The 25,589-nt window shown below is 48.6% G+C and overlaps 7 protein-coding genes across 12 annotated transcripts in view; 4 read left to right on the top strand and 3 right to left on the bottom strand.

Annotated features, from left to right (window-relative positions):
• LOC120902516 (angiopoietin-related protein 3) overlaps positions 1-9,398 on the top strand; it is an 83,981-nt gene extending 74,583 nt beyond the window's left edge. For all 5 annotated transcript variants that reach the window (XM_040311334.1, XM_040311330.1, XM_040311332.1 and 2 more), the window contains exons 3-8: positions 10-999; positions 1,071-1,365; positions 6,028-6,159; positions 6,231-6,418; positions 6,511-6,697; positions 6,785-9,398. In XM_040311334.1, coding sequence (XP_040167268.1) covers positions 10-999; positions 1,071-1,365; positions 6,028-6,159; positions 6,231-6,418; positions 6,511-6,697; positions 6,785-6,970 — 1,978 coding nt within the window. In that variant the 3' untranslated portion in view covers positions 6,971-9,398. The remainder of the gene's footprint in view (positions 1-9; positions 1,000-1,070; positions 1,366-6,027; positions 6,160-6,230; positions 6,419-6,510; positions 6,698-6,784) is intronic.
• A 1,242-nt stretch (positions 9,399-10,640) lies between these two features.
• Positions 10,641-18,295, top strand: LOC120902501 (VWFA and cache domain-containing protein CG16868). Its single transcript, XM_040311297.1, has 4 exons — positions 10,641-11,590; positions 11,655-14,585; positions 15,578-15,854; positions 15,924-18,295. The coding sequence occupies exons 1-4, from the start codon at positions 11,189-11,191 to the stop codon at positions 16,883-16,885; spliced, it is 4,572 nt and encodes a 1,523-aa protein (XP_040167231.1). The 5' UTR covers positions 10,641-11,188; the 3' UTR covers positions 16,886-18,295.
• A 234-nt stretch (positions 18,296-18,529) lies between these two features.
• On the top strand, positions 18,530-21,095 carry LOC120901675 (coiled-coil domain-containing protein 93). 2 transcript variants are annotated; one of them, XM_040309812.1, is made up of 8 exons: positions 18,530-18,737; positions 18,806-19,014; positions 19,100-19,550; positions 19,658-19,696; positions 19,769-20,076; positions 20,147-20,260; positions 20,324-20,529; positions 20,593-21,095. In XM_040309812.1, the coding sequence occupies exons 1-8, from the start codon at positions 18,654-18,656 to the stop codon at positions 20,982-20,984; spliced, it is 1,803 nt and encodes a 600-aa protein (XP_040165746.1). In that variant the 5' UTR covers positions 18,530-18,653; the 3' UTR covers positions 20,985-21,095. The 2 variants fall into 2 exon arrangements, with proteins under 2 accessions (XP_040165746.1, XP_040165747.1); XM_040309813.1 differs by lacking the exon at positions 19,658-19,696.
• On the bottom strand, positions 21,088-21,353 carry LOC120901679 (protein BRAWNIN). Its single transcript, XM_040309816.1, has one exon. The coding sequence runs from the start codon at positions 21,328-21,330 to the stop codon at positions 21,127-21,129; it is 204 nt and encodes a 67-aa protein (XP_040165750.1). The 5' UTR covers positions 21,331-21,353; the 3' UTR covers positions 21,088-21,126.
• A 9-nt stretch (positions 21,354-21,362) lies between these two features.
• On the bottom strand, positions 21,363-21,817 carry LOC120901678 (small integral membrane protein 4). The gene is made up of 2 exons (XM_040309815.1): positions 21,550-21,817; positions 21,363-21,476 (listed from the first exon to the last, which is right to left on the bottom strand). The coding sequence occupies exons 1-2, from the start codon at positions 21,704-21,706 to the stop codon at positions 21,391-21,393; spliced, it is 243 nt and encodes an 80-aa protein (XP_040165749.1). The 5' UTR covers positions 21,707-21,817; the 3' UTR covers positions 21,363-21,390.
• Positions 21,818-21,866: 49 nt separating this feature from the next.
• On the top strand, positions 21,867-24,126 carry LOC120901674 (U3 small nucleolar RNA-associated protein 18 homolog). The gene has a single exon (XM_040309811.1). It carries the CDS (start codon positions 22,005-22,007, stop codon positions 24,075-24,077), a length of 2,073 nt encoding a protein of 690 aa, XP_040165745.1. The 5' UTR covers positions 21,867-22,004; the 3' UTR covers positions 24,078-24,126.
• On the bottom strand, positions 24,112-25,414 carry LOC120901677 (replication factor C subunit 3). The gene is made up of 2 exons (XM_040309814.1): positions 24,733-25,414; positions 24,112-24,660 (listed from the first exon to the last, which is right to left on the bottom strand). The coding sequence occupies exons 1-2, from the start codon at positions 25,321-25,323 to the stop codon at positions 24,175-24,177; spliced, it is 1,077 nt and encodes a 358-aa protein (XP_040165748.1). The 5' UTR covers positions 25,324-25,414; the 3' UTR covers positions 24,112-24,174.
• Between the last annotated feature and the right edge of the window lie 175 nt (positions 25,415-25,589).

The following is a 25,589-nucleotide window of genomic DNA, read 5'->3' on the forward strand; positions in this document are numbered from 1 at the left end:
CCCCCACAGAGAGCAGCAGCTACTGAATGTGTTCGAGGTCGTCGTGTCGACGCTTGAGGGCAAGCTGCAGCGGATAGACAACCTGGACAAGGCGGTCGAGCATCTGATGCGGCGCGTCGAATCCCTCGACAGCAAGATGGCGGACAACATCCTCAAGACCGACTCTGTCATCTCCAAGCTGCGCACACTCGACAGCAAGCTGACCATCGTGGACGATGGCCCGGACCGCCCGAACAGCCTGCGGATGGCCAAGTCGACCAACTCGCTCGACAGCCGGCTGGTATCGCTCGACCAGAAGGTAAGCGACATCGACAGCAAGCTGAACGGCCTGAAGAGCCAGATCGATAGCAACTTCCTGTCGGTGGACGACATCAATGCGGAGGCGAGCGAGCGCAAAACGGTCAGCATGAACGTGGCGGAAATCACCAAAGCCATGCACTCGGAGGTGATGGGCCACATCACCAAGGAGCTCGGCCAGCTGCGCTCCATCACGGAGGGCATCGACAAGAAGCTGCAGTTCCACATCAACGTGGTGTCGGAGAATCTGGGCAAAACGCTGAACCTGCTGAACGACGTGCACGACGCGGTCGTCGACCATAACAGCAACTACAACAGCTACAACGCAACCTCGACCCTGCCCCCGTACGTGAAGTCGAGCAAGATCGACATCCTGGTCAAGCAGATCCGCCCCATTATGTCCGTGTCGGAGAAGATGGACGAGGTGTGGGACGTGGTCGTCGGCACGAAGAGCTCGGTCGATGATTTGGTGCCCAAGTCGGACGCACTGCTGACGCAAAACCAGCGCCAGGAGCGTGCGATCGGGGAAATCCATCACGATCTGAAAACGAAAACGAACCTCATCATCAACAATCTCGATATGGTGGAGAAGCGACTGAAGAAGCAGGAGGATGATGTGGCGGTCCTGGCTCAGCGGCCTGTGCCGGCAGAACTTCTGATGGATCCGACCATCGATCGGCTGGTGGAGTACGATCCTAACAGGTAAGAGGAAATGGCAGCATTGCATTTTTTGGAAACAGATGCATAAAAATCCTCCTTTCTGCTCATCTCAGATACATTGTGGAAGACTTCACTGAAGCGCTTCCAACGACGACCTATCCGTCGTCTTCGTCATCGGCCTCCTCGTCATCGTCGTCTTCTTCTACCTCAACGAGCACCGCATCTAGCACGAGCACCAGCAGCACCACCCAGAGCAATGCGAACAACTCGAACAGCAGCTCAACGACGACCGGCACTGCCAAGAATGTTTCCCGCAAGGGTGGCATTATTTTCCCCAGCGTCAAGAATAAGCCTTCGGTGCTGAACAGTACCTTCGCTACCGACAGTATCTTCCTTAAGGACATCAAGGTAAGCAATCGGAGAGGACACTTAAATCCTTAAATTTTCACACCGAACTGAGTGGATTGACAAATTGAATTATTTAGAGTATGCACCAGATGTAACGATTGCGCGCCGACTGAAAGACATGTGTTTCGCAGAATTTTCCTGTCCCGCTTCTTCTGCTCCAAACCACGCACGTGCTTTGCGTGCGTAGTGGCGCACTTGCGTGTGCGCCACCAGAGAGAGGTCGATATGGCTCTAATTTACGAGGTGTTGCATAAATTGACCGAACGCATTGAGTTTCTTGACCAGCTGGTTCAGTGTGACGCGCAACACAGATGTGGAGGTCTCCGTTGCGTCTGGAGCGGCAGTTGCAGTTGAGAACCAACGCATTGCGGCAGGCGAAAAATCAAGAGAAACAGCACAAGAAAAAAAAATCCTCATAACGGACCGCGCGGAAAGGAAAGAATGACGCAACACACTGAAACGGTTCGCGGTGTGTACAACGATTCCGCATCAAACACACACACACACACACAATCTTGTTCGCAACCTAATATCTGCGATTGAGAGCCTTATACGTTTTCCCATGCTCGTACGGTGCATTTAGCCTTTAGCAGGGTCCTGTTGTGCCTGGCAATGCAATGCATCGGCCGGCCGATCGCAATTACCTTTCTCAAGGGACAGCAAAGCTTTAATAACACTTCGGCAGAACCGCGTGCACCCATTCGCACCACGGTTGACAGGGCACTAAGTCACAAATGAATTGCCGACCTAGGGAGGAATTGTGCGGAGAGGAGAGGAACATACCAGACCAGCCGGCCGATCGGAGGAGAATACCGATCGGGTGGGTTTTAGGGCCTTGCGGCACGGGGCCACATTTTATTGCACCAACTCCAAAGTGATCAACCATTTTTGATTGGTTTCCTATTTTTCTTGGCGCTTTCGTAGGTTGGACGTTTGATTGCAACGAACGAAACCAATGTGCCAGGTGTAATCAGAGTGTCTTGCCAAATAGGATTTCATGAAAAATGTTTAAGCGGCATATTGCTACCCTTAGAATTGGACTTTGTGAATGATATTTCTTTGCTTCAAAAGGACCAAACAGCAATTTTAAAACCTTCTCTTATGATAGAAGAATAGGTGTTTTTTATGTGTACAGACCTCTCAAGAGTAGTAGCTGCACTGAAAGGCATTACCTTCATTCGCACCGCGACAAACGATGATTAATTGGTGTTCGTTATTAAATTAATAGTTTTGGGCAAGGTGGTCACGTCGCGGCCGACGCGTTTAGGCCCTCCAAGCGTATGGAAGCAAACAAAACGAGTAGCGCATATACGTGTGTCCACGCGTGTGGTGCCGGTAAATGATTGGCACCACCCTCGAACCACCCCCTCCTCCTATAGCCGATCTTGTTGAGCCATGCGATCGATCAGCGAGGAGAGTGTTTCTCATCCGGTAGCGGCTACCGAGCAGTGCGACAGGCCATAGCCACCTTCGCTTGCTGAAAAGGGGAGGCCACGGCTCAAGACTGGTTCAATTTTTGCAAACATATTTTTTCGCAAGCGCGTGCAAAGGGTGCGGCCCAAGAGCGAAGACTTAACCTCTCTGCTGCTGCCCACGGCACGAGCTAGGATAATCTAATCTCAACGAGCCGTAACGAATGTGCGGTGGCCTCCTGATGTAACGCCCGTTGTGCATTTCGGTGCTTTCACTTTCACGGAGCGGAGCGGAACCTTCCCGATCTCATGTCATGGACAATGGTACTAGAGCCATTTTTCCGGTTTCCGGTTGTAGAACGTACCGCTGAAGCTGAGTGAGGATCGATATGTTTCGTCTGAAATGAAGCTGTACAAAAAAGAAAGACGCCAAAAAGGGTCGCTTCAGCAAAGAACCCACAACCGTAGGACAGGGGACATCAACGCCATCAGTTTTGGGTGTTACCTGTCTTTAACAGGGGGTTGTGCAACGACAATTAACTACGTGTTTCTGTCATATAAATCCCAACACAGTCACGTTGCCTTCCCCAATTAGCGCAGCGCCTTGTTCCCGGACGGTTGGTGATGTTCGCAAGCGTGTTCGAAAAAAAACACTACAACGGCCCCCGGTCAGATCAATTACGGGAGCGAGCCCGCAAAGGTGTAGAAAAGATTCCTTCGAAAACGCCTCTTTTGAATCGTATTTTGTTTTCTAACCTTTCCTCACTCGGCCCCACGTTGAAAACTAACAACAAAAAAGGGTGCTAATAAACATTTCAACCGCGTTATCACACCGTATCGCACCTTTCTGACCGCACTCATCACAGGGCCACGGGGCCGTTTTTACTTTGCTTTTGTAGCAGTACCTGGGGCAGTTTGGAGTTGGCTCCTTCCATCCGTGGGCGTCGGCCGCCAGCTGCGACGAAAGTGAATGTACGGGAACCGACCGGCCGACAGGAAGGTGCTAAATGGATTATCGTTTCCCAACACAACACAGCGCACACAAAAAAAAAACCCCTGCCGGCTAATTGACTGCGGTGGGAAGTCAATCGGATTGACATTTAGCTCTGCCCCCATTGGATTATACTATCAGTGACCGCTAACTAGGCAAAAGTGCACACAAATTTTGCGTATTTCACTGCAGTTTGAGGGTGAGTGGCTCGAGCCAAGGAATTGCCAACATTTGCATCGAACGTTGAATTAGAGCACATTTTCATTCGCTACTGGCAATTATTCCTTCAAGGAGCAGCATTCTTGCACGCTAATGCATGGTTCGTAATGATATAGTTCATCGACACATAACGAACGCTTTACACGGTACAGATCACACTACAGATTGACCTTTCTTTAGGTGATCTTTCCTACTGCCCTAATGCTACACATTCTAGCCGCATGCTGATGGAGTGTGTTTTGCTAACCTTACATGTGCATTACAATCTCCAATCAAATGTTACGGCACCGTGTTGCTCTTAGTGTTGATTGCGGAAGCCCTTCTTCAAATCCGGCGCTCAAGTGCTGCGCGATTCCGCCTCCCGAACGCCGTTCGCCGTTCAGCGCCATTAACTTGCTAATAGCAACATTTCGCTCTCCCCCGAATCGTCCAAAGTCCCCTCGTTAAACGTTCCATTCATGTACGCTAATGAAGGACTTCTAATCCCGCCTAAATGAGACTACGCACGGTCGTCGGTTTGAGGCGATCAAACGAGAATCCATCCACAGGTCAACAACTACAGACCTGGATCCACTCCAAACAGCTTCGTAGTAAAATGCTAATCCTATCATCACACCAAATCATCGTACCATCCTCCCCCAATGGATACGCGCGCTGGCGGGAAGAACCCTGCGCAAAGGTCAACAGAATAATTAAATCGTTCGCCCCGAAACGAGAACCATTTCGGACGGAAATGTCTTTCGCAGAGAACCTGGTGATGACCTATGAACAGGTTTTCTTTTTAGTGCGAGCTGAGACACTCACACACACACGCAAGAGCAAAAGATTTTTGCACAAAACGTGTAGAATTCTGCCACTTTTGCCATTTTACCGGATTGCCATGTTTGTCGCCATCTTCTGAAGATGGACATCGATCGTACCACCGCTCGATGGTTTGAGACATTTATCACCAAATGGCTACTATGGCAGAATCATTCCAGCGCGCGCACACACACTGTTTGTTTTTATAGTGTTGTCGTTTCTTTTTAATCCGAAGCTGTTTGTGGTTAATATTGCTGCAGGTTGTAGGAAGTTGAGCGATCTTTAGACACATTTTTCGCTGGCAGAGCGTTTCCTCCGATTACGATCGAACTCTTGACATTTTGCGTCAGTTTTACACCGTGCCAGTGTGCCGGTCTGATGCGCAACCATGTTTAATCACACTCGCACAACCGGATCAGTGGAATGGATCATTCAATGTGGGATTTTAAGAAGTTTCAAGATTGCTTCATACACAAACCATACCTAATTCCAGCACGAAACAATAAATCTAATGCGTCGTAAAGCATAACTATCACACCGTTAACAAAGCCTTGGTCGATCGTTTGATCTGTAATTATCGTTTATGAATTGATCGCGGCATTCATGCAACATGTTTCTTGCCCCGATCCCAGAGGCCAAGGCCAATAAAGTCCATCCGTAGCTCGTTTCGGACCGGACTAAGCAATGACCGCTCCCGATTGCACACGTTCCAGTGGAAGACTGTTTGATGGATGAGAAATGAACAAAATCGCCCACCATTATCGTCTTCACGCGGTGCAATCCTAACGCTATTGGGATTTCGCAAACGGTTCACAGGCATTAGCGAAGAATTACGGCTGTAAAACGTGCACATCAGCCAATTCCGGGCTCGCTTACACGGGCTGTATAGGTAATTGGTACGTAATTTACGCTACGGGAGTAAAACCAATCGATAATCCTTCCGGTAACCGTCTGACCAGCATAGATGTAGAATTGATAAATGTGTTTCCATCATATTGTTGATTATCCATGATTCCCGACAGCTAGAGAGATGGTGTAATCGAGAGTGCTTCAAGGCCGAATGAGTCGATTCCGATCTGGATCCCGTAGCAAGAATAGGATCTACAATTTTGCGTGCTTATTACACAAGAGATGATCTGATCATATCTGATAAGGAGATGGACTGAATTTCTAGACAAAATATACTTATCTATCAAACTAGTAACTGATACTATGCATTTCGCTGCTTATATTTTCCAGGGTTATTCTTGCGTTGATCTAATGAACGCTGGCATGCGGCAATCGGGCGTCTACTACCTACAGATCCGTGGAACGACCTACTGGTTCCTGAAGGTGTTCTGCGAGCAGGAAATTGCTGACGGCGGATGGACGGTATGGTTTCCAGATATCGATATTTTACATGAACTCCCGCTTACATTCCTTCCTCCTACTCCTCGCACCAGGTAATCCAACGACGTGATGACTATGGCGATCCACGCGAAAACTTCAACCGCGACTGGGCCGACTACAAGAACGGTTTTGGCGATCCGGCGAAGGAATTCTGGCTCGGAAATGAAAACATCTACATGCTGACGAACAACGAAGACTACTCGCTGCGAGTCGAGCTGGAAGACTTCGAAGGCAATAAGAGGTGAGCTGGTTGGCAAGTGGGAACACCCGTATGGGTGCTTCGAATGGAAGATATTACTAATAACTTATTCACGCACGCTTCTCCTCCATCAGATACGCACAATATTCGCACTTCAAGATCCACTCGGAGCAGGACTACTACAAACTGGAAATCGATGGCTACGAGGGCAATGCGGGCGACTCGCTGAACGATCCATGGTACGGTTCGAACAACAGCCCCTTCTCGACCTACAATCGCGACAACGATCGAAGTTCTCTGAACTGCGCCAGCATGCTGAAGGTAAGCGTGCTCATTCTATACACGCGTCGCGTCTCTTGATGGGCCAGCCATTCTACATACGTTTTTTTTCCTTATCACACTCCACAGGGCGGCTGGTGGTGGAAGTCATGCGGACGAGGACTGAACGGACTGTACCTGCACGATCCGCAGGATCTGACCGCCCGGCAAGGCATCGTTTGGTTCCGCTGGAGAGGCTGGGACTACACGCTCAAGAAGGCGACCATGATGATCAAGCCGAAGGGTCCGCAGCCACAGGTGGCCGGCACGACGTAATAGTGATACTTCCGTGACACGAATTGTACAAATTATTACTGTTTGTTTTCACTTGCTCCTCACACACACACTCACTCACTCACACGCACACAGACAGACACATACAACTTGTACACCGTTACACGCATCCCTCGTGAAGATCATCAAATCAGCAAACTTCCATCCGTTTATGACCATCAATCATCAATCATCAAACTGTTCACCTCATTTGTTTTCATTTCTAGCAGTTGATGCGATCGGTTTAGACGAAAAATACGATAAACTTCTTCAAACCATTCTTAAGGTCCATCGTCCAACAATTCATACAGCAGTCCCTCTCATCAGGCTAGAGCAGACGAGATGCGGGTGCAAATTGATTCTCACAATACGGTTCAATGCTAGCCGTAGTAGAATTGATTGACTCCATCAAAATTTTAGTTCTGATATCCCATACTTGTCGTCTTCTTTAAACGAAAAAAAAAATAGTTAATCTTGACAAAAGCGACTGATTCTAAATACGACGATGCACTGCCTATACCGTCATCAATACGTCTCGAAGCAGCACTCGAAGCAAGAATTGCAGAATCCTTTTCCCACGTGTACTGCCACGTGTGCGCTACCTATACGCTATACCTTCATGTTGTTTATTTATTAAATTTAGTTCAACAACAACAACAACGGAAACGTTTCGTGATCGGATGCTACCACACGCGTCACGCAGCGAGTGACCTTCGTCCCAATCCACTGGCGAATCTTTAAAGCAAAAAAACAAAAAACTCCCTTACATTTCCGAGCTGGAGTCTCCCCCAAAACATTCCTGCGCAAAGCAAAAATTAGCAAAACCCTTCGCATTCGGACACTTCTTTTCTTATCCTATAAAAGGTGGTTTTTATAATGTAGACGAAGAAAAGATGCGAACCAGTGGACAACTCTTATGGGCGGTAAAAAGAAAAAAAACTGATCAAACTTTCAGCAAAAAGTACGCGATTTTCTGAGATCTTTTTACTTGTTGTACATCTCCTATCTTCGCTTTATCCTCAGAACATTCTTCGCATAAGAAACAATTTAAATCTTTTCTGTACGCGATTGGTTATGAATGTAATTCGTTCTTCCTGAATTGGCAACAAACGTACAGATCGAGACAGGGCGATGTAGAAGCACTGGCCTGGCTGTAATTTAATATGGCTTAATACTCTTTCTGTCGAAGCGCTATGAATTACTTGCGTTTATAGTGCTCAAAGCCAGCAACCCCCAACCATCATCCAAACCGGGTGAAAAACGTTCAACCCCAACCGTTGGTGTGCACGATATTAATCGCTCTGTTGAAACTTTCCTACCACACCAACCGTGTGTGTGTGAAGTGGCACAGCTTAAGGGCCGCTTTTTCACCATTTGACGATCATATGAGCCCGCGTCTTTGGGCAGCTGGGGGGAAAAAAGGGAAAATGCAATCCTCATAAATCATCGCAAATTGAATGTTATTGATCCATTTGAGTGGCGGCGTACGAGCCGCGGCGTTGACCTGTAAGCGTAATTTATCTATCGCCTGGGCGAGAGATTTTGCAATACAGATTCCTCGACGAGCGAAACCTGGAACCGGTGCACGGCTTGTCATTAAAGGTATTGATCGGTACGATTGCACAGTTTGCAATTTGCAATCTTTATGCCTTTTTTGTTTTGTTTTGCCTCGTTTTTCATTCCACATTTGCCGATGAATTTCTGGAATGGGGGCTGTATTTTTGTGTTGTTGCTAAAGCGGCCCGATCAGGAACTGATCGGCTGTCTGGAGCAGCAGTTGTGAAATCATAATAATAGCGATAAAAACCGTAAAGTATGCCCACATACCGATGACATATTTCCTATTCCTGTGTCTGGAATATAGCACGTTACAGATTGCTCGAGCCACACGTAGATCAATGCGATGCGGTCGATGGAATGTGCTAGTATATATTCAGAGATAATTATGTGCTCGATATGTGTCTCTGGATGGCGCCACAACGAAATGTTGGTTCAATACTTCAAGAGCGATTGCGAGCCCAAACGATATGGTTTATCGTTTGCTTACGGCAGAAAAATGCGAGTTATCTAATATAGGTACACTACACTTTAAACCGATCAAATTTGATGATATTATTTGAACCTGGGTTTCATACTTATTGATTGAATTATGCTTCACAGCCAGAGCAAAACAATACGGTCCAATCGTTAGAACGACATCCAGAAAGTTTAAATTGATCCGTCCTAATACAAGCGTTCTTTCCGTTAAGAGTTTCTGACCCTGTACTCTTGGTTTGTTCCCAACGATAGCTGGGAAACACGACCGCCTCTGCATGGAATCATGTTCACACATTACACATACACAAACATGCAATTGTAAATATCGTTTTAATTTAATAGTTGATAGAATGTTTTATATTGAAATAAATATAAAAATCCTCCGAAAAATTTACATTCTCTGTGTGTAGTGTGGTTATTTCATTAAAAAATCAGTGAAAACCGTTGTTCCCGAAATCAGTTGTTATGTTGAAAAATGGATGTAAGTATGATTTTAAAGAAAATAATTGAAATTGTCGTGATAAAAAGTGTGCTAAGGTACAAGATCTGACAGCTATAGTAAGCACATGAGAATTAAGATCCAATATTAGGGTATAGAGAACACGTGGAAATATCAATAAATGGTATTGGTATCACGCGCGAGTGGTATCTCAAACTCATATGAATGACAATGAATGCCCAATGAATAATTAATAATAATTTCTAAGCGGTTGCATCGCCAGATAAGTAACTAATAATTTCAAAATAAAAGATACATTTTAATTACTTACTTACTTCGGCAGGCTCAAGAAAAAATCACGTCGTCGTGACATGGCCCGGTCCACGATTGTTCTCCAGGATGTTCGTGCCATGGCTGAAAGGCTTTCCAATCCATGTAGACACCCTATCTTCGATAGGTCCTGCTGGGGGGTCATTGTCTAACACCATTATGATAGGGCATAAGATCCAGCATCCTCATAACATCCCCACGCAGCTATCGTATCCTGCCAGGCTTGGTCATCGGCAGGCGTACAGCTCCGCAAAGCGTAGCGTCCTACACTTGGGTGCTCCAAGACTCGTGTACATAGAGGAGCATCGTCGTGTATGATAGCCGCTTACCTGGTATTTTGATGATTTGGTATTTCACCGAACAATGATTCCTATTGTGTTGGGATCATTCAGATTCAGTTGTACGGGCCAGGATTCTGTAAGGCTGGAAACAATGTTCAGGTTAATGATTGTAGTATTTATCTTTGTACACGGTACAAATTTTACTACACAGTTTATTCACCATTCCACAAAAATCAATTATTTACCTCAATTCAATAAACCTAGACCGACTCCAGAGCGCACCAACAAAATGAAAACAACACGCTATGTGAACTGTGATTTGGATCAAGTGGAAAGTAACAATACGAACTTGATCAACAAACTCTCTTGGAAGTGTCCTATTCCTCAAAATTCCACTTAAATTGTTTCAAATACAGTTTTCAGGCTAACCTTTTCACTTTAACAATATTAACTACTAAAATGAAGAAAAATAACTTTATAAAACGTCATCGCAAATGTTCCGCTATGTTTACGTCGCGCACACCGTTCGGCTCCGCTGACACGTGCGATACAGCCAAGGGCTACCTTCACGCACCTGTCAAAACGCGCTCGAAGCAAAGCAAAGCACCTCGCGCTGAGATTAGTTTTCTGTTTTTATTTTAGCAAAGCTTGATATTTAGTGCCAAAAACTGTCGAAAACTTGCCTCTATACGTTCCTAGTTGCAGCACGAAGGATGTTAATTCTTCGTTTGTTGTGTTGCAGTGAAAACTATGGCACCAAGCGTCCATCGCACAAGCATCGTAACTTAGGTCTGTGACACGGGGCGGCGGAAACACTGCCAGATTCCATCATCGTATGGAACAGCTTCCCTTGCTGCCTCTACATTGCGACAAATTCATCCCCAGTGCGGACATTACACGTAAAGTCGGTTCGCGATGTGTCGATAGCGGAAATGCAGCAGATTGCACCAAAGATTCCGTGTGAAGAACTTTCCATTTGATGCCCGTGGAAGACAACATTGTTTACTGTGTGACTGTGTGAGTGTGCGCGGGTGTGTACGTGTGCGTGTGTTTGTCCCGTACCCGTATGGGTGGTACGGAGGCACGAAAGAAAGCCACTGCTCCTCGGGATAAAACCAAACCACCGCTACTACGATGAAGCGACTTTCCTACACCGTCCAGTATTATTTGGGAATGTTGGTGCTGGTGGTGGTGGTGCTGCTGCTGGGGCCGATTCCGCTACGGTGCCAGGGAGCGCTAGCGTCCTCTAGCACAATTTTTGTAAATAGCCTAGTTCCATTGATAAGCAATGTAAGTGTAAGCGTACCGATAAGTTCCGATAACAAACGAGTGCCTTCGGTGGCGGTGATATCTTCTCCTACATCATCGTCACCCCCGTCTACGTCGTCCGTGACACCTTCGATACCCGTTACCGGCAATGCGGCAACATCATCTGCCTCCGGTCCCGTGGAATACGGGATCCAGGAGCTGGCGAAATCGCTCGAAAACACCTTCGATCACATCCGAAATGGGGAGCTGAGTGTCACGAATGTGCAGGTGAGTCCCACCGGAAAGATGGACCTTTTCACATTTTTCTCATCATTTATTTTCCTACTTTTAGAAACTGTACGACAACATGGAAATAACGACAACGATACACAACGATGTAGAGCTGCTGGAGAGGATCGCTCTGAAGCTAACACGGAAACTCAACCAGACCATTGCGGTAATTGAAGAGCTGCGCCGATACATCCAAACTACCGGCACGAAGTACGGTGCCAAGTACAACACGCTCCTCAACCCGTGCCCGTACAGTGAGCTCATCAACCCGTGGGAAGACGAAGCACCGTTCGATCTGCAAAGCTTCATCCAGAGCACGAAGCAGTCGAACGTGTCCCTTACCCGTCCGTACTCTGCTTCCGGCGATATCTTGGTAAGCGGTGGGGGCGCTAACAACAGCGTCGTTACCGGTTTCCTCGACTTCAGTGCCTTTCCGGCAAATGCGGACTCCGATCGTCCCAGGATCCGTGTCACCGATCAAACGATCGACGACAATAACGCCAACCTGCAGCAGCTCTTTGCCGAACACAGTGCGCACTTGGATGAGCATTACCTGAGCTATCGGCAGCAGTTCTACCTGTCCTCGTTGGATCATGCCAGCGCGTACAAGTGCCACTACTATCCCCGTGATGGCCGGCTGAAGGCACTGTTCCTATCGGCGGTGCGCAACAAGCACGTGCTGATCCTGCTGGACGTCGGCAACACGATCACGTACGATCAGCTCGAGGTGGCGAAAGCCATCAGCAAGTTTGTGCTGTACCTGCTCAACGAAAACGATCGCGTTGCGGTGGTAGCGGTCGGGCAGCGCGTCATCACGTCGGACGACTTCTTCGATTGCCGCGCGGCGAACCGGTTTGTGCGCGCAACGATGGACGAGAAGGATCGGCTGGTGGACTTTATTGATTCGCTGAATCGTACCAAACAAACGACGGATCATGCCGCGGGCTTTCAGTACGCGTTTGATGCCTTTTCGGACATTTACCGTACGCATGATGATGAAGTGCCGATCGTTTTCCTGTACCTTGGTCGTGCGCTGTTACCGGCCAGCTCGGCGGCACCGAAAGCCATCCTGCAAACGATTCACGAAGGTCAAACGCGCCTACCGTATCCGGTCATCATCAACAGTTGCTTGATATTGCTGGACGAACGGGAGGTGGCACAGGAGAAGCAGCTGATCGCTGACATTAGCACCCAAAACTATGCCCGCTACAACCTTTCCCTGGTAATCTATCCGGCGGGAAAGATGGTCATGATATCGAAGCATTCGTTCGATGCGCAGCGTTTCATAGTGGCGCTGATGGAACCGTTTCTCAGTGCGGGCCGATTCATCGAGGAGCATTTGCGGATCCATTTGCCGTACTATGACGCGTCGCTGCAGGATACCCTCGTGACGGTAAGCTATCCCGCCGGAACGCATGGACTCGTGGGGGTGGATCTGTACCTGAGCGATCTGGTCGAGCACGTGGCGTACTACCGGCAGCAGGATGATTCGTACGCCTTCCTGATCGATCTGCAGGGCAACACAATTATGCATCCTTCGTTCCCGCGACCACTAGCGGCACGGGGAAGCTTCTACATCACGAACATCACGCGCTTGGAGCAGGAACATTTCGCACCCGCCTTCAAGCGCATGCTGGCCGATCCGGAAGGTAACTTGCGTATCAATCACTATGGCACGAACCGGACGACCATGTACTACTGGAAGCGAGTGTACTCGTACATCGTGTGCATCGTGCGCACGCTGGATGTAGCGGAGCCGGACAACTCCCTGACCGTCGATGGCGCCTCCCGCATTCTGCACGCACCGATACACTACCTTCACCCGGGCGCAGAAACGCCCGACGGAAGGAATAGCGTGGAGTACAACTTTATCGCCGCTAGCAGCGTCACCGCGAAAAATCTGCTCTCCACACTGCTGTACCATCGTATCGACATATTTCCACCTCAGCTGCAGCGACCGCCCGTCGAAATGCTACCGTCCGGTGGCGATGGATCGCTGTGCAGGCTGGTCAAGCAGCTGGCGGTAGCGGACGCTAGCACGCTCTACCTCAGCGCTTCCTCGTTCCAGTCGCCGTTCACGCACATTCGCAACAACCGTGAAGCCGGCGCGGGCGAAGAGGTGAACGTGCGCACCATTCAAAACATTATGGCGTACCTAAGGGACACGTACGGCAAGCTGCTGTTCGCTAACCCGGGCCTGCAGCCGGACGTGCGCAGTGATGTGCTCGCGCTGCTGCAAATTCTCTTCGACTATCAGCTGCACCACGTGCAGAGCAATCTGAGCCGGTACGTTGTGCGACGGTATGCGGCGACGGTGAACGGTGTGCTGCAGACATTCCCGGGCGGTTTGCTCGATACCGATCTCGAACCGACCAAGCGGCCGTGGTTCGTCAAAGCGATGGAGTACCCGGGACGGTTGGTGTTCACCCAGCCGTACCTGGATGCGGGCGGGGCCGGTTACGTCGTGAGTGTGGCGTACGCCATATTCGAAGGTCGCACGGGAGGTACTGCCACCCCGTCCGGCAGCTCTCCGCACCGACCGATCGCCGTTGTAGCGATGGACTTTACGCAGGCATTCTTCTACAAACTGTTGCTCGACTCAGCGACGGTTTGCAGTATGGATAACATCAAGTGTTTCCTGATGGACGATCGAGGCTATCTGGTGGCGCATCCGATGCTTGCGGATCCGCCGCTGCGGCCCGGGAATGCGCGCCGTCCCGTGGAACACATCACGCACAAGGAGTCGCAGGTGGCGAACGACATTCTCAACCACAAACAGTTGGTCACGAAGAAGATGTGCTACAACTATGTCAATCGGACGGTGCAGCGGTTCTATCAGTTCAATATGAGCCTCTCGGCATCGGACGTCATCACTAATCTGATGTACGGCGAGAAAACAAAGTACCAGATAACGCTCATTCCCGGCACGAATATGTTCCTCGGCATTGTCAACTCGACGAACGATGGTGGTGCCTTCTGTCCTTGCAGTACGGTAAGTAGAGGCTTATAAATATTTGTGTTTTCGTTTAATTTAGTATTGGGCTTCATGAATCGTTCGTTGAGATTCATTCATATGAATCTCACGTGGTGACAGATTTGAATCTCGAATCAATTCTTGAAAGATTCACGGATCTCCAAGGATTCATGAATCTCGAAGATACTTGGAAGAATGAAACTCCAAGTATTCATGAATGTCGAAAGATTTATGAATCTCAAAAGATAAATGAATCTTCAAAGATTCATGAAACTAAAAGATTCATGAATCTAAAAGATTCATTAATTCATTAAAATTCATATATCTCGAGAGATGAGTCTTTAGAGATGTATGATTTTCAAAATATTGTAATCCACATTCCTGAGCTAATTCTAATTCTGGAGTCAATTATGATTCCGTTATCGGGCTAAATTGTGATTCCCAGGACTATTCCGATTCCGGAGCCGATTCTGATCGCGGAATCGATTCCTCAGCCGACTCGGGAATCGTCTCCAGAATCAACTCCGGAATCGGTACCAGAATCAAATATAGAATCGGCTCCGGAGTCAGCTCCGGAATCGGCTCCGGAATCGACTCCAGAATCAGAATCGATTTCAGCAACGTAATCGGCTCCGGAGACAACTCCGGAATCGGCTCCGGAATTGTCTCCCGTTCGACAATTCCGGAATCGGCTCCGGAATCAGCTCCGAAATCGACTCCGGAATCGGAATCGGCTCCGGAATTGATCTCGAATACGGAATCGGAATCGGGTAGGTCCGATTCCAAGCTCCCACCACTATTAGGCTGGCATGACCACATAGGTTGCTACGCCAAGAAGAAGAATAATGAGAAGCTCAAACCCTATGAATCTTGGGAGATGTATGAATCCCCTGAGATTCATGAATCCCTAGAGAATCGTGAATCTTTTGAGATTCAATCAGATTCATGAATTCCAATCAGATTTACCCAGCACTAGTTTAATTACATATTTCCTTGTATATTCTTTATAGGTTGGCAACTCCTGCCTGAACTGCAATCGGATGGAGCAGACCGAGTGTGAGTGTCCGTGCGAATGTCCACTGGACTACGGTGTATCGGAGCAGGACGGTGGCTGCGCGACGGTACCCAAGCGTTCCAAAACGGCAGGAAGCTTCCCGGTGCCGCTCTGCTCCCCACTGCCCGAGGAGCTTATTTCGATGAACGCCATCAACTATGAGGCAGATTACGAGCTGAAGAGCTGCACCAACATTAATTGCGAGGATTACCAGACGCAGAGCGAGTGCATGGGTAAGTGTGACAGCAAGGAATGTTCAAAACATAGATACTTACTGTTCATATCTTCCCTTTTTTGCACAGGATTGGTCGGCTGCGAATGGTGCCAGGTGGATGTGGATGGTGAAAATCGACTCAACACACCGTTCTGTACCGCCCAGTTGGCCTGCTTTAACGGGGTGTTTGGAGCGCCCACACCGTACGGTGATGCCGCTTACACCGGCAACAACATGGAGTCCATTTTGCCACCCGCGTACAGCTCGATTGGGCCCGTGGCCGGCGCTATATTGGCGCTCTGTCTTGTGGTCGGTTTTGCGATGTACTGCTTCCGCCAGAATGCCGATCAAAGTGGAGCGTCGGAGCATTTGTACGACGATCTGGTCGCGGATCACTGCCACGGTTTGCCGCTGTCCCGTTTCGATCTCGACGATGGCAGCCCGTCCGACGATTGTGACATTAGCCGCACCAATGCGAAGCAAAATCTGCTGCTCAACGGGCAGCACAACGCCAACTACATGATTATTCCGAATGTGGCCTCCCCGTACCAGATGTCGGCGGACTATCGGCGTCCGAACGGGGGTGGTGGCGGAGGTTCGTCCGATCATGGGTACTCCACCATGACGCACCACGAGGAATCGGAACACCTGTGCCTGTCCAATGTGGATCCGCAGGGAATAGCGACCGCGCACGGTGGTGGTGGTGCGCACGGGGCCGGTTCGGGCGGCAAACGGCTCTCGATGTCGGACAGTGCATCGATCAGCACGTCCGTTTCGAGCCCGTACAGCAACCATACCGGCGGTCCGGGCAGTTCCTTTCTCTCCAAGCCGCCGATGCTCAACGAATCGAAAATGATCGGCACGGCGATCGATCGGTTTGCGGATCCTAATCCGATGCAAACGCTGCTACCGTCCCCGACGTCCATCTCGAGAACGGGAGTGATGGGAGCAACGACCATACTGCCCCCCGGATCGCCCATCTCCGGCACGACCAGTGGGCATCACATTCTCGTCCCAGTAACCGTCCATCGAAATATGGAAATTTCTTAGGTTGAAAGCACTCTAGAGCGGAGAGGGGAAAGCAACAAGCAAAAAAAGGTACCTTTTGTAACCTTTACATTGATGCCACACGATACAGATTTCTGCATCCGCTGTTTATAATGACGGATGCGTTTAGTCCATTTTATAGTTTGTCGGCATTCCTCTCACCAGTTTAGTTGTATTACCGTATGGCAAAGGATGTCAATAGCTTAACCCGCAACAGTTCAATTCCTCTCAGTAGTACTTCATTCCAAGAACCCAGTCGCAACCTCATCGCTACAGTGCTATTATAAAGTTATCATTTAAATCGTATCCCCCCTCCTGACAAACGATCATCGATCATAATAGGTCTTAACCATAACCCGTCGCTTTACCCAAGAGACTGAGATTACCTTTTCAACGGGGAGGGAAATGCTTCCGTGAGCAGGAAATGTGCCGAAATCAATTTATATATATATAGCTGCCAACAAAAAGTAGTACTCTTCTACACACGACACTGCGAGCGAGCAGAGTTTTTGCCCTCGCCCCAAACTAAGAGAGACGCTTGCCTTTACAGTGTATTTTTGTATTTGTTTAAGTTAGAGTTTAAGATGATGGGTATAAGAGCGTATTGAAAAAGAAAAAACAAACACATAACACACCTGCTTGACGAATATCAGTGCGGACAACTAATACAGCTAATATCTTATTGCTAGGAACCGTACACCGGTCGTAAAATTAGTGGCCCTATCAACTATATCCCCTCTATTCCTATTGCTCTCAGTAAAAGTGATGGGGAAAGGCTCAAGCTTGCTGTTCGTTTATTTTAATGCAATCGTCGGTAGCTAATGTTAGACCAACACGACCAGCAATTAACATATCATTCGATTAGGCCGGCTCACCAGAGCCCAACACAGGAATGAAAATTCGTCCCGGTCATCACGGTTGTTTGCACACACTTGCTTAAACATGGTCGCATTCGTCAGTGTTTTTGTTTTAATTAGAATAAACACCTAAGTTAGCTGTCGAACGATCGCACCAAACCAACACGATCAATTTGGCCAGAACGTACTGCCGGAAAGAGATCGGCCCAGTTACAACTATATCCAACTGCCAACTATACGCCGCCACCCATCCAATTGTGCTTCCTGTTTTGATGTGCAGCTCTTTTTAGGTTTTGTAACTTTACACACTTACTGCTGTATATGTACAAATGTGATCGTGTGTTTTCCGAATGATTCGTGAGTTTTGTTTAAGGCTTACTATTAGGAGCGCGCGAACACATATTTATATATATTATACCTCTAGCGAATTTGGATTTGGAGACCCGCTGGTGCGGGAGAGATTTTGTAAACTTGTACGTAAAGTTGTTTCTTTTTTACATGATTAATAACTTTACACGACAACTGCTAAATAAATTTATTTAAACATATGTCGCCATTGAAGCTTGTTACTGCAGTGTAATATAACTTGTCCGAAAATAGTGTTAAATTTTCCCCCATTTTTAAATGTGTTTTTATATACTTTTTTATGTTTTTTTAATTGGTACAAAAAAAAAACAAAACAACGCATCATTCGTGTCTATGTATTGTTGTTTATGTTTCGAGCTGTCATAGTTTGCGCTGGTATTGGTGCAATGTCTTGTTGATACTGTGAACCGGGGGGAACGGGATGATTACATTGTCAATTCGGTGAACCACAGCAGGCACAGCCTCGCCTCGTATCGGATGCCGATTATTATCGTCGTTTGCGCCAAAGTTTCTGCGTTATTCAAGTGTGTAAAATAGTCCCTTTCGCCATGGCAACGAAGAACATCTTTTCCAAGCATCTGCCGAACGTGAAGCTGGCGACACGGTTCGATGCGGACGGGAACGAAATTCAGGCAAGCGCGGGAAGCCCCCCAGCAATGCGATCTGGTTGTATCACTTTCCTTTCTTTCGGTCCCATCAGGTGGAAAGGCGGGAAGATGAAGAGCAGAAGCGGAAGGAGCAGGATATTATCGATACGCTCGTCGGTGCTGGCTACTACCGGGCCCACATACAGGGCCTGTCCTCCTTCGACAAGATAGTGGGCGGCATGACCTGGTGCATCGAGGCCTGCGACTATGACGTCAATGTGGATCTGCTGTTTCACGAGAATCTTACCATTGGTCAGAAGATGTAAGCCAGCCACGACGTCCGTTTCCATTAAAAGTGTCCACCCGCATATTACTACTAATGATTCTCCTTCTCACCGATTTGCCAGTGCCTTGACGGAGAAAATTGTCGCCGTGCTGCCCCGCATGAAGTGTCCGTTCCTGATCGAGCCGCATCAAATACAGGGGCTGGATTTTATCAACATTTTCCCGGTGGTTCAGTGGCTGGTGAAGCGTTCGGTGGAAAATCGAAGCAAAAAGGCGGACACACTGCGGAAGCTCGCGGCAACCCAGTTCCAGAACCACGGCACCCTCGAATCGGACCGGGAGCTGCAGCGGCTGCGCGCCAAGCAGCTGGCCAATCTGCAGGCCATCGAGTCGAAGTATTTGCCGAAAAGAGGGTTTAAGCTGCGTAAAGCAGCCGGTGGCGGTTGGATACCGGTGCGGCCGAAGGATGTGGCGCACCAGGAGACGTCCGATGGAGCGTTGGAAGACGTGCTGGAGGCAGACGTGGACGAGGAGGAAGGAGAGGAAGACGTATCAGTGTCTACCGAACAGGAGGTATGAATCTAGTTGGCAGTGGATTGGTTTTACTTACTCGATCTGTTGTTTTGCTTTTTTCCTTTATTTCTGTTTTGTTTTTATGCATTTTTGCTTTGTTTTTTTAGCTTAATTTTGATGTTTTGTTTAAAAATATCGCAAAAGAGGTAAATCTTTTCGTTATATAAATTTGTTACGAATTTTTCATATTTTTTAACACTTTTGCACCTTTTTTTCAGCACAACATTTCTGTGGATCTCACAGAAGCGGACCGTTCCACGTTGGCCAAAACATACGACGACATGAAGCAAACCCTTTCCGGCGAGGCTATCGAGCAAGTATCGGAACGAAATCGCATCAAAGCTCAGTTGGCGCTGAAGCTAGCGCTGGAGAAAAAGCTTGAACTCGCTTTAGCCGAGTGTGAGCAGCTAAAAACGACGGTACAGGAAGAGGAACAGCAGCTGAAGGAGGCCGGCAGTCAAAAGGAAGCCCTCGAGGAGGAAATTAGAAATCTCGACAATCTGGAAATTACGGAAGCTAATCAAAAGTGTGCATTTACTGTTGCCGAATTTCGTTTTTGATCAGCTGTATTACAAACGCGCTCTTTTGTGTTACAGAATTCTTGACCACGTCAAAGAGCTGGTGCTGAAGAATGAACGCATGAAGAAGCAGGAAACACAGTTTAAAGAAAATTGCAAAAAAGAGTTGGCAGAGTTGCAGCAGAAAATTGAGTATGGGTGATTAAGTCATCGGGGAACAAACGGCAACTTAGTAATTTCGTACGATTTTTTCAGCAAAGCGGAAACATCAACCCCGGATGAGGATATGCTGGAGCTGCAGAGACAGCTCGATATGGAGCTGGAGCGCTTGAAGTCGCTTCGGCTGCAGCTTGCCAAAAAGAACCGTTCCTATGTGGCTATCAAGCGCCAGCTGGACACCGTACCGGATCGTACCGAGTTGGCGCAATATCAGCGAAGATTCCTTGAACTATACAATCAAGGTGTGGATAAATAATCCTTCAATTCGCTATACATTTTTAAATGGCCACATTCTTCTTTCACAGTCAGTGCAAAGCATCGTGAAACGAAACAATTCTACACACTGTACAACACGCTGGACGACACGAAGCTGTATCTGGAGAAGGAACTGTCGCTGCTGAATTCGATCTACGATAATTACGCGAACGCTATGCAGACGCCACACTCGCGCGAACAATTCGTGCAGCAGTTTGAAACGATCGTGGAAGGCATTCGGGCGACGAAAGCGAAGCTGAAGAAAAAGTGTGACGACGAGAGAGCGAAACGGGACGGACTGAACGGTCAGCTGGTGTGTCTGATGGAGCAGCAGCGCAAGTACGCAACCACGGTCAAGCAGCTCACGATGGAATGCCAACGAAACGAGGTACTTATGCAGCACCTCAAAGCGCTGAAAGCATCCACCCAGCAGCAGCAATAGGGATGGGGGATTCCAACCAAACAAAAACCATTTATTGCATTCCGCCGGTACGTAGTGCGCTTAGGATGGGGAACTGAATATATACTCAATTACTACTTCACGATTAACCGATTTATCAACTAGTTCAACTTCAGGCTTTTATTTAGCTTCCCTGAGCAGGAGCTGAATTTTCCGGTGGCTGTGCCACTTCGCGTAACCGTTGCATCTTGATTTCTCGCTCGACGTAGTAGTTAAGGTCGCGTAGCGGGTGATAGTACGTGTGCACTACTTGCGATCCGACAAACATGGACAGCAGGGCGGCTGCCATGAAGGACAGATACTGTCGCATAGGAACACCGGCCGGCATTGTTTTCCGTTTTTTTTTGACTGTTTTCGTTCTTAATTTCACAATGTGGTGCACAGTGGCTTAGCCGCGCGGAATTGGTTCCAGCTGATGGAGGCGCAACTTTTCCTCCACAATTTCCTTTGCCTGTCGCTTTTTGAACGTATTATCTGAAACGCATAATATGGGGTAAAGGTGCTTTAGCAGACAAAGTATCAAACTGTTTCACTGCAGATTGCTTACAAAAGTTGGTCTCCCCTACACGCCAGTGGATCATGGAAAACTCCAACGCCGCTCCGAGTCCGAAGAAGATGGGCAGGAACCGATAGATGCCCAGCGTTCGCTTACCTGGCCATCGATCCAAAAGCTCTTTCAGCGTTTTGCTCTTGCGAATAATCATTGAAACTAAGCCAATGCCTAAATTCTACATCGATTGCAACGCGAGAGTTATTTTTGGGTAGCAAGTGCACTTTTTACATAATTCACTGTTGTTGACGTTCGGCTGGTACGTTTGACAGGGAATACACGTATCTGAAGGGATCGCATGTGATGGCTCCGTTCCCGAAGGGGCATAACTAACAACAACATTCCCACGTCAAATGTGACAGCTAGCCCGGAGCGATTATTTTTCACGTGTTTGGTGGTGTGTTCGGAACAATTTCTGTTTCTATTTCATTTTTCGGCCAGAACCCGGCAAAATGACGATGGAAAGCGACGATGATTTGGATCATCTTGTTACCAGCCAAGTCAGTGAGGTGCGGAAAACGGTGACCGTTGTGAAAGCGTCCAACGCGGACGATTCGCCATCCGAGGAGGATGAAGCGGCATCAATCAACTCGGAAAGTGACGATGATGAAGAGACCGCCGGAGAATCATTAAGGCCTACCGATACTGAGCTTCCAGATTCTGATGTGTCGATAAAATCGGAACCGGAATCAGAAAACGACGAGGACGACGATGCTGGTGACGCGGAGAAGGATTTGCTCATTTCCAACTACCTAAGCGCTCTAAAGTCTTCCATGAGGGAAGCGAACGATCGTGGGGATGAATCGGATGACGAGGATGATGTGTCGATCAAGTCGGAGGATGAAAGTGAAGATGAAGTTGGTTCCGTAAAATCTGAGCACGTAACAGAGAGTGATTCCGAACTGTCGCAGGATGAATCGAACGAGATCAAGGATGAGCAGGAGGAGGAGAAGCCGGTCACTGCCGGCAAGAAACAGAAAAAAGACAAAAAGAAAAAGAAAAAGATTAAGGGCCAAGGCTCGGACAAAAAGGCGGCAGGAAAGTCACAGGATCGCTCAGTGAAGAAGGCAAAGGAAGAAAAGGGTTCGGTTCGCTCCGGCAAAATTAAATCGAAAGTATCGAAAAAGAAAGCTAAAGCTTCCGCCATAGACCAGCCCGGTTCGAAACAGGAAAAAGAGCTGATGTCGCTTGTATTCGGTGGCAAGGATGAGCTCGTATCGAACTTAACTAAATCGGAAAAGAAAAGCGACAAAAGAGACCCTGCACAGGGAGGAAAGAAGAAGCAAGCAAAGCAAACGCCCAAAAAACGGCGCGCCGTCTGGCACGATTCAGACGACGACGACGAGGAAGATACGGCCAACATGAAGCGCAACAAGTTCACCTACGACGAGCTGCCGGAACAGCTGACCAAGGAGCGCCGGCGTAAGCAGTTCGAGCAGATCGTGGGCCAACCAAAGTGGGCCGATCTGGATCGGGTCCGCGAGCCCGATTCCGACGAGGAGATGCTGCAGACGGTCGGGCACGTCGTGAAGGGTGCAGCGGCGTCCCAGGGCCTGCCCAAGGGTATGATCGAGCTGAAGAAGCTGAAAAATCTGAACCGCGAAACGAAGATCGAAGGCAAAATCTCCTGCATCAACTTCCATCCGACCTCGATGGTGGCGATGATGACGGGGAACCGGGGCCTGGTGTCGATCGTCGCAGTGGATGGCGTGCGCAACGAGAAGCTGCACACGCTCTGGCTGCAGAAGGTGCGGATCAGCTGCAGCCGGCTGTCGCCGGACGGGAACGAGGCGATCTTCGGCAGCTATCGGAAGTTCTTCCACGTGTACAATCTGCTCAGCGGTCAGAGCGATACGCTGAAAATACCCGACCGCGACACGTGGCAGATGAAGAACTTTCGCATTTCGCGCTGCGGCAAGTACCTGGCGTCCGTCGGCGAATGTGGCGAGGTGCATCTGATGGACGCGAGAACGAAGGATGTGCTGCAAACGATCCAGCTGCGCTACACGTGCCTATCGCTGGCGTTTACGCCCGACTCGCGCTACCTCCTGTGCCACAGCAACGATACGGAGGTGAGCGTGTTCAGCCTGGAGCAGAAGCGGATAGTGAACGTGTTCCAGGACGAAGGGTGCGTTAATGGGTCGTGTATAGCGATCTGTCCTAATGGGCAGTTTGTGGCGACCGGCAGTCGACAGGGGATTGTTAATCTGTACACGCTGGATGTGACACTGACGGAGAAGCAACCGGTACCGGTGAAGACGTTCAACAATTTGACTACGTACATCGATTCGCTCGCGTTCAATGCGACCTCGGAGTTGCTGGTGATCGCGTCATCGACCGTGAAGAATGCGGTCAGGCTGATTCACGTCAAGAGCAGAACGGTGTTCCGCAACTTCCCACTGCACATGACGCATCTGGGGCACGTCAGTGCGGCCGAATTTTCTCCCTCGGGAGGATATTTAGCGCTGGGCACGAAGCAAAGCACTGTGCTGCTGTTCAGAGTGAAGCATTACCCTAACTATTGAGTATCGGTCAATAAAGCTAATGGCACGACAACTGTTTACATGTGTAAGAGATGCATGGTGTACTGTTTTTTAATTACAAATTGAAGCATTTGTTCTCTCAAAAATCATCCATATCCATTACCGACACTTGGTTGAGGAATTTCTTGTACAGCGCCATAAACTGCGCCACGAACGCTTCCAGGTGGAAAATGTGCTTGCTGCCCCGCTGCATCCGATGGTCGTACAGGCCGGCGAAGCTGAGCGTCTGCGTCTTCAGGCTCATGTCGCAGTTCTTCACGAGTATCTGCACCAAACCCTTGAAGATGATGTCCGGCGGGATGCCCTGCGACAACAGCTCGTACAGACGTTCGCGCACCACCTCCATGCGCTGAGGCGTTTGCTCCTGCACGATCATGTTGGCCGTCTCCTTCAGGTACGTCTGCCAGTCCATGTCCGGTATTTCCTGGTTGGCGGTGAACGGGTACTGCATCACCTTGCACGCTTCCAGTGTGAGTATGGCGCGGCGCAGGTTCCGCTCCGACTTTTGCGCAATCCTGGCCGCTAGCTCGGGCGGAATGTGAAGGCTCTCCTTTTTGCAGATTGACTAAAATAGAACAAAAAATTAAGTTAGTACATTAATAATGGAAGGCTTATGACGTACACTTCTGCCGCTTACATTCATGATGGACACAATCTCATCCTCCGTCGGTGCCGATACGCGTATCCCGAGGCAACGGCTCTTAACCGCCGGAATGATGCGCGACGTGGAGTTCACGCACAGTATCAACCGGCACGTGGCCACATACTTTTCCATCGTGCGACGCAGCGCATGCTGTGCGTCCTTCGTCAGTTCGTCCACCTCCGACAGTACGATCGTTTTGAACTCCCGCTGCCCCGACGGGTCGATTTGTTGCGTTTGGGCAATCTGTTTGATCATGTCCGTGATGACGACCCGATCGTAGATGCCGACGTCGGACGGATTCACCTCGATGTGATAGTTGCTGCTGACGGTCATGATTTCGATCTTTTTGTTCGACGGTGTGGTAAAGTTCATCACCTCATTGCGGAGCCGCTCGACACCCGGACCGTACAGCTCGCGCAGCAGACAGATGATGCGCGTTTTCTTGCCCGCCCCGGACGGACCGTAGAACATCAGGTGCGGAAAATCGCCCTGCGAGCACAAATTTATTAGCTGGCTTGCTTGCGGTTTGTGGTAGTCCAGCTTCGCTAGTTCCCGCGGCCGGTAGCGGTCAACCCAGAGCGACATTTTGTGAGCTTAAATGTTAAAAAAGACACTGTTCCGAGATGGTTTTTAGTTGAGCTTGAACTTTGTTTGGTACAATGTTGTGTGGACTCCGTTTGAATGGCGCGAATTTGTGATTTTTTGACAGCTCCACAATGACAGCAGCTGCGCTCCTTCTAGAAACGTCAACAGAATAACAAATAAAAAATATCGTTCGTTTTGGAAGGAAACCATTTGTTTCATGTAATATGCATGTTTTAAAATTATTTTACTATTTTAGAAGCTTTTAA

This window comes from Anopheles arabiensis, chromosome 3 (assembly GCF_016920715.1).
Source record: "Anopheles arabiensis isolate DONGOLA chromosome 3, AaraD3, whole genome shotgun sequence".
NCBI classification, from domain to species: Eukaryota; Metazoa; Arthropoda; class Insecta; order Diptera; family Culicidae; genus Anopheles; species Anopheles arabiensis.